Source organism: Chanodichthys erythropterus, chromosome 8 (assembly GCF_024489055.1).
Source record: "Chanodichthys erythropterus isolate Z2021 chromosome 8, ASM2448905v1, whole genome shotgun sequence".
Lineage (NCBI taxonomy): Eukaryota > Metazoa > Chordata > Actinopteri > Cypriniformes > Xenocyprididae > Chanodichthys > Chanodichthys erythropterus.
In genome coordinates, this window is record NC_090228.1 from 8,250,802 (window position 1) to 8,259,274 (window position 8,473).

Sequence of the window (8,473 nt, forward strand, 5' to 3'; positions counted from 1 at the left end):
GATATGATAGTGCTACCATGAAATACTCTATTAAACTGGAACAAAGACCTCAATCCCTTTGCACTTTGCCTTCAGGAATATCCTTCACTCCTAAAGAGGTCGGTGAGCATGTGGTCAGCGTGAAGAAGAATGGAAAACACGTGACCAACAGCCCATTTAAGATCATGGTGGGTCAGTCTGAGATTGGAGATGCCAGTAAAGTGAAGGTGTTTGGAAAAGGTCTGATTGAAGGACACACCTTTGAAGTGGCTGAGTTTATCGTGGACACCAGAAGTGCAGGTAAATTATATTCTAGGATATGTATTATGCACTTAATCCCAAGGTACACTTCAGTTTTGACATGAATGCTTAGTGTCTGCACACTTAGCCTTTCAAAGTATACTTCATTTGATAGCAATCAGTAGAAACTTTCATCCTTGTCCATGATCTGCGCTGTTTCTCTCTAGAAGTTATAAGTGAAAAAAATGTCTTTGTACCCTTTTAAAGGGCAAATCGCAAATCGATGTGTACGGCCGTCTGGCAGAAGCTAGTTATTTTAATTTATAAAGTTTTAAATATGGATATTTTCCTTAAAAAAAACCCATCGCTTCACTTCAGAAGGATTTTATTGACCCACTGGAGCCATATGGATTATATTTATGATGAATGGGCTTCAGAACACCATTATAATGCTTGGAAGAGTCAGGATATTTTTTAAATATATCTCCGATTGTGTTCGTCTGAAAGAAGATAGTCCTATACACCTAGGATGACTTGAGAGTGAGTAAATCATGGGATAAGTTTCATTTTTGGATGAACTATCCATTTAAACTAATGTTGAACCCCCTCACACAAGCGTTGTTCATCATGGGCATCTATTGTTGTTGCCATCTCCTGTAGTTTGATGTTGTTGTTCCATCTCGACCGTTTCTTTCCGACTGTGAAACAACGAGACGAGGCAGTGTTACCACTTTGTGGACCAACTAATTCATGCAAAACAAAAATCAAGTTGCATGTGTGAAATGCTAATGATGAAATTTACGGTACGCACACTGTAAGCATACCCTACCATATGGGGAAAAATTGAAGTATATTTTGGGATTTATGAAGGTTAGATTCGCTGAAAAGTTGAGCTACGTTTGTGCACTGGAGTATTGGAGCATACATAAATCCCACTTGGTCTCTACGTCAGGTTATGGAGGTCTGGGTCTGTCGATCGAGGGGCCAAGCAAAGTTGACATTAATTGTTCGGATGTGGAAGACGGAACATGCAAAGTGACCTACTGCCCAACCGAACCCGGAACATACATCATCAACATCAAATTTGCAGACCAACATGTGCCAGGTACAGCACAGCTCTCAAAAATGAGTCTTTTTGAGATGCGTCCCTTCTGAGGTGGATGACTCTTTTAAACTCTTAATGTTGTTCTACAGGAAGTCCATTTACAGTGAAGGTTCTGGGCGAGGGGCGAATGAAGGAGAGTATTACCAGAAAGAGGCAGGCGCCCTCTATCGCCACAGTGGGCAGCACTTGTGACCTCAACCTCAAGATTCCAGGTGAGCAGAGATGGAATGAGACAATGCAATCAAATTGCATAATGTCTAGTAGGATCTACATTTGGCTTGATCCTTAGTTCATGACCGTTAAAATTGTTTGTTTTGCGTAGTATGAATATGTTGTCACAGTCATGTGACCTACCAGCATCAGTAGCGTTGCTTAGCTGCCATTCACATCTCCTTTACTGTGGCCTCATGGTAAAGTTCAGAATCGGAAATAGTAGGTCATCCGGGTACTTTTCTCTTACTGTCTATGAATTCAGACATACTACTTGTCTCATGCCTGCTTTCTGTTTTACGCCTACTATGTAGTTGGGAAGTAGGTATATTCGGACACAGGGTTTGTCTCTTTTTCCATCTGCTTCTCACTGACTCCCACTATCATGTGTTCCTGTCTCTTGAATCAGAGTGATTCCGTATGTAACTGTATAGAATTTAATTAAAGTAGTTTTGATTAAAAAAAAAAGGGAATTTTTTTCCATTCTACTCAGAAACATTTCCAGTTTCTCTTTTTTCATCGCTTCCCTCCTTCTTCCTTCTCCTCTTTCCTTTCTCCTCCGTCTTCCGGGTTCCTCATCTATAGGGAACTGGTTTCAGATGGTGTCGGCCCAAGAGCGACTCACCCGTACCTTCACCCGCAGCAGCCACACCTACACGCGCACAGAGCGCACCGAGATCAGCAAGACCCGTGCAGGCGAGACCAAGCGGGAAGTGCGGGTGGAAGAGAGCACCCAGGTGGGGGGTGACCCCTTCAGGAACGTATTCGGTGGATTTCTGGGCAGGGAGAATCTGGGAACCTTCAGCAGCGGCCAGGGCCGACAATCAGAGGGTGTGTGCATGTGTGTGTGTGTGTGCATTGATTGCTGGTTAAAGGTATATTTCAGCTTTAAAATTAAAATTTTTACTATTTCTGAAATGTTCCAAATCTGTGAGATTTTTTTACAATATGAGGGTGAATAACTGATAACAAAATTTTTGTTTTTGAGTGAACTATCCCTTTAAGGTTTTTTTTTGTGTTATTTTGTATGTGTGTGTGATGATGTCATGGTGTGTGTGTTTATGGGGTTTTTGAGTGGGAGTGAGCGCACTTTTTCCACCGCAGACGTTTATGACAGGAGAACCGAGCTGGAAAATCTGAGCAGCCGTCAGCTCTGTGGCCAGCTCAGCTAAAACATCTTCTTTTATAGAAGAAATGCCTGAAATTTTATGTGAAATGTCTCAGATGTGTTCCTGTCTCTTTTCCCTTCTCCCCCTCTCTTTCTCATGCTCTTAACACCATCCATCTTTCTCTCTTCTCTCAGGTGAATCAGGTACACAGGAGATGACCGCACAGGTTACGAGTCCCAGCGGTAACACGGATGACGCTGAGATCGTAGAAGGAGAGGACAGTGCCTATAGTGTTCGTTTTGTGCCTCAGGAGATGGGCCCCCACACCGTCAATGTCAAATACAGGGGCCAACATGTCCCTGGAAGCCCCTTTCAGTTCACCGTGGGGCCCCTGGGAGAGGGAGGGGCCCATAAGGTTCGGGCCGGTGGTACTGGACTGGACAGGGGTGTGGCTGGAGTTCCAGGTAAGAGACAGGAAGCGACATTAGTGCTATTGTTAACTAAAACTATTAAAAATGTTTGTTTTTGGTAATTTAAATAACGCCTAAATAAAATTAAATGTGGGGTTAGGTTAGGGTTATTTAAATATATAATAGATGAAAAATGTATAAAAAATACTAATAAAATTAGAAATGTTGCCTTTGCAGCTAACAAAAATAAAATAAGTTGAATTTGAAGTACTGGAGTACTAAAACTGAAAAAAATAAATAAAAAAATAATAATAATATAAAAAATGACAAAAGCACATAACAAAATTACTAAAATTGAAGCTAAAAATTATTATGATTTTTTTGTAATTAATATAAATAAATACTATCATTTATATACTTATATACTATAAATAATATTAAATAACACTGACAGGAAGTCAGGCACTGCTTATCTTGGATAGTGCAAACATTACTTGTATGTTGCATGTTTTTGTTTGTTTTTATTTATTTATTTATTGCCATTAACAGAATTTTTAATCCTTTTTTATGTGTGATTTTTAGCTGAATTTAGCATCTGGACTCGTGAGGCCGGTGCTGGCGGTTTGTCTATAGCTGTTGAGGGGCCCAGCAAAGCAGAGATTTCCTTTGAGGACAGGAAGGACGGTTCCTGTGGGGTGGCTTATGTAGTACAGGAGCCTGGTAAGTGCTAATGCTAAATTACACATATGTGTTTTACAATGGCACTCAGTCTTGTTTGTTTTTTTCCTCCTCATGTTATTTATTTATTCAATTTCAGGTGACTACGAGGTGTCAATCAAATTTAATGATGAACATATCCCAGACAGCCCTTTCATCGTTCCCATTGCATCACTGTCAGATGATGCCCGCCTGCTTACCATCACCAGCCTGCAGGTGAGTGATTGTAGATCAAACACATGCAACAAGTTGAGTGGAGAGGGGTCGTTATTCTCTGTAGTAGCGGGACGGGTGAGATTCAGGGACTCTTGAGAGCGGATGGCAGCTCCTTTATCAACACAGTCTTTGAGAGACTGTGAGAGCACTTGATGGAGAGCACAGAACAGCTTATCATGAGTCGAGACAAGTGTACTTGCAGTTCCCTTCACAAAGAGTGAAGGAATTTCTCAGGAAAGACAAAGTAGCACATTTTTTATGCTGGCCTTTGTGAAAATGCTTGCTGAAAAAAGCACATCTTTACCTACTCGGCTTTAAAATTCTGAAGATTTGATGATATTGAAAAACTGTTAAAATATTAAGTCTGTGTGGCTCTCTCTCAGCAGGAGATGGGTCTGAAGGTGAATCAGGAGGCCTCGTTTGCTGTGCAGCTGAACGGAGCGAGAGGGGCGATTGATGCCAAGGTGCACACACCGTCTGGAGCAGTGGAGGAGTGTTACATCACTGAGCTAGACAATGGTGAGCACATACTCAAGCATAGAAAAAGTCAGGGGAATTATTTGATCTATAATTAATTATATGATTTTATGTATTATTTTTTTTAAAACATTTTTTATTATACTATTTTATTATTTGTATATTAATATTTATATGGTATAGTATTTTTAAATATAATATATAATTTAAATATATTATTTAATATGTTATTGTATTAGACTATTTTATTATATAATTTTATTATTTTTTAATTATATATATATATATATATATATATATATATATATTGCTTTATATATTATTACTTACATTTATAGTTTACAAATATTATTTTTTTCTTTATATATTATTATTGTTATTGTTTACATTTATAGTATATAAATATTTATGTATTATGCAATATATTATTTTATTAAACAATTTGTATTATATTATTTTTTATATTATAATTTATATATTATTTTTTGTTATATAATTATTATTATTTGTATTATCTAAACATATTTATACATATTATATTATTTTTTCGTCTTTTTATATCTTTTGTGAGTCTTTTCTTATTTATTATTATTATTATTATGTTATATAAATGTTACATTATTCTATTAAACCATTTTTATACTTTTTATTTTGTGTATTATTAATTATACAATAATAATAATAATGCACTTTATTTATAATGCGTTTTTCTCATACCCAAAGCGCTACAAAAACAGGAAATGGAGGTAAAATAGAGAAATACAAACATAATACAATACAAGGAAATACAATAAATACAGTAAAATAAAAAATAAATACTGCAACACCCTACATTAGAGTATATGGATAGAGATTGCATTTGAACTTATTCAACATTGCATGCCTGTTTGTGCAGATAAACACGCCATACGGTTTATTCCACGGGAGAACGGCGTCCACTCCATTGATGTCCGTTTTAACGGGAGTCACATCCCAGGCAGTCCCTTCAAGATCCGTGTAGGGGAACCCTGCCAGGCAGGAGATCCAGGAATGGTGACTGCATTTGGGCCTGGACTGGAGGGGGGAACTACAGGTATGACACCAACCAACCAAGCAGCCAGTCACAAGGGTTAAGACACATACGCACATAAATTCACTCAATACATCTCATCCTTCACAGGTGTACCCTCAGATTTCATTGTAAACACGTGTAACGCTGGGTCAGGAGCTCTGTCGGTTACCATTGATGGCCCATCGAAAGTGAAGATGGATTGTCAGGAGTGTCCAGAAGGATACAAGGTCACCTACACACCCATGGCTCCCGGCAGCTACCTCATCTCCATCAAATATGGAGGACCGCAGCATATCGTGGGCAGCCCCTTCAAAGCCAAAGTCTCTGGTGAGACATAACACACTACATTTTACTATACTTTTTTTGGCTTTTTTCATATAGGACTAACACAGAGACAGGTGTGGTTTCTTAGGACACATATCTGTCAGGTAGTCGGGACCTTTTTATGCATGGCATTCGAAAAAGACAGCTTATAGCACCAATTATTATTATATTATATTATATTATATTATATTATATTATATTATATTATATTATATTATATTATATTATATTATATTATATTATATTATATTATATTATATTATATTATATTAATTATATTATAGCAAGAACCTAGTGTTATGGGTTAAATCAATTAGAAATAGCTCTTTAAGGTAACAATTGCAGGTCACCACTTTATACAGTAAATAGTGATTTTATTAAACAAAATGCATTTGGTCCCGTTAGATGGTAAAGTGCGACACCTGTTTGGTTGCTTTGCCATTTCTTTATTTTTACCTCCAAAATCTTTTTAAAGTGTATTTTTTATGGCAAGAAATGTGGATCCAAATAAACAATAAATAAACAATAAACATTACTGTAGATGTGCCACAGTTAGCGAAAGGGTATTTTTCATCTCTAGTACATGGACAGAATGTTACAGAGTACAAAACATAAAATAAAGTAAAAAATATATTTAAAAAGTATAAAATAAAAATGATTAAAATGTTTATAAACATAAAAAAAACCCTGTATTGTCGTTCCTTGAATTTTACATATAAAAATGGCCCTTATAGCACCTTGAAGTCTGAGACAAATACATAAATGAGTAAATAATTATAATTAAAAGCTGAAAAGGTTTTCAGCACTCACGTTGAAACAGGAAAAGTTTGGTTATTGTTAAAAAAAAAACAATATGGATTATTGTGCAATATGATGGAGTGGATTTGAAACCACACAAGCTTATGACAACTATGAAAATGTATGAAACTGTTAACTTGAGATTGAGATGGTAATGATTTGAAGGTAAAACTACCAAATGGAACAACATCTTATCTCTCATGAAACAAATCAATAAAAAGAAATTCACTGTTCTAGGTGCACGTCTGTCCGGTGGACACTCTCTACACGAAACGTCATCGGTTCTGGTGGAAACGGTGACAAAATCATCCTCGGTGGCTGGATCTTTCTCTACCCTGCCCAAGTTCTCGTCCAATGCCAGTAAGGTGGTCTCCAGGGGGGCCGGACTCTCCAAAGCCTTCATTGGCCAGAAGAACACCTTCACGGTGGACTGCAGTAAAGCAGGTACGTAACTTTTTCAGCAGTAAAAAAAATCATGCATGCATGTTTGTACATAATGCACATATACAGATGACAAAACAGCTTTTATTTTCTCTTTGTAGGGACAAACATGTTAATGGTAGGAGTGCATGGGCCAAAGACTCCCTGTGAGGAAGTGTACGTCAAACACATGGGCAACAGAATGTACAATGTCACATACACAGTGAAGGAGAAAGGAGACTACATCCTCATAGTCAAATGGGGTGAAGAAATGGTGCCCGGAAGCCCTTTCCACGTCACAGTGCCTTAACAGAATGTCTTTAGATCTTCTCCACTATGCAAAGACTCTACTGATCGTCCTGGGAAAGAGGCGGGACTCACCGACAATGCCTTTTCATGACATATTAACTCACTGTGTTCTACAAATAATCAAGAAAACGTCTTCGTCTTCTATATCTGCATATGCTTTATCCAAAGTTCATTATGTGTTCATTTCACGCTCAGTTATGTACCGTAACTTTTTTTGTATTATGTTATTTTAGATGTTGTGAGACTAGAGAATGTTTGAAGCAGAAGTGAATGATAAAATGGTTTTGCACTGCTTAGCAGTTGCTATTTTAAAGATGCTACATGCTAAATCACGTCCACCTTGTTATAAGTCGAGTTACTGTCCGGACCATTTACAGACGTAATTTAACAGCTGAGTTATTTAATCTTTCTTCTTTTTTTTTTTTTTATCTAATGCTAAAACTGGTCTTATTTTTATGATGGAATAACATCATTTAGTCTCTGAATCTGGACCAGGTTTGCAGCCGGTCCTGATCAAGAGCTTAGTCTGAGCAGAGAAAGCCTGATATTTTAGTCCTAGTGGACTAGGTTTAGGCTCACACTGGGTCTAAACTGGTCCCGGGTGGCCCAGCACCCCTACAGACTGGGTTGTGTGATTGGTTAGATGAGATTTTTTTTTTTTTTTTTTGTACCAAACGGTGTAGCAAAAACCGTTCAGCATGTGAATGTTTGAAATCCCACAGTTTTTACAGTGACTATGTTAAAGAGCAACATTTTATAGTGATTTTATATGTATGAATTTAAAATAGAAATGTATGGAGAAACACTAATTGTTTGATATTTTATTCTGTTTGGTAAAACTGTGCTGGCATATTAAAATTTTAATTGATAATGTGCTGTTGTCCATGTCTATATTATATTATATTATATTATATTATATTATATTTTATATTATATTATATTATATTATATTATATTATATTATATTATATTATATTATATTATATTATATTATATTATATTATATTATATTATATTATATTATATTATATTATATTAATTATATTATATTATATTCATCTGTAGTCCTTGGACAGAGTATTACAGAGTCACCCTAAATATAAAATCA

General features: G+C 36.5%; 1 protein-coding gene across 17 annotated transcripts in view; it reads left to right on the forward strand.

Moving 5' to 3' along the window:
• flncb (filamin C, gamma b (actin binding protein 280)) overlaps positions 1-8,229 on the forward strand; it is a 56,644-nt gene extending 48,415 nt beyond the window's left edge. For 6 of the 17 annotated variants that reach the window (XM_067391710.1, XM_067391712.1, XM_067391714.1 and 3 more), the window contains 12 exons: positions 76-279; positions 1,172-1,324; positions 1,414-1,536; positions 2,120-2,365; positions 2,838-3,107; positions 3,636-3,773; positions 3,871-3,986; positions 4,370-4,505; positions 5,359-5,535; positions 5,623-5,841; positions 6,874-7,080; positions 7,179-8,229. In XM_067391710.1, coding sequence (XP_067247811.1) covers positions 76-279; positions 1,172-1,324; positions 1,414-1,536; positions 2,120-2,365; positions 2,838-3,107; positions 3,636-3,773; positions 3,871-3,986; positions 4,370-4,505; positions 5,359-5,535; positions 5,623-5,841; positions 6,874-7,080; positions 7,179-7,366 — 2,177 coding nt within the window. In that variant the 3' untranslated portion in view covers positions 7,367-8,229. The other 11 variants (XM_067391711.1, XM_067391713.1, XM_067391715.1 and 8 more) reach the window with 4 other exon arrangements.
• Positions 8,230-8,473: the final 244 nt, after the last annotated feature.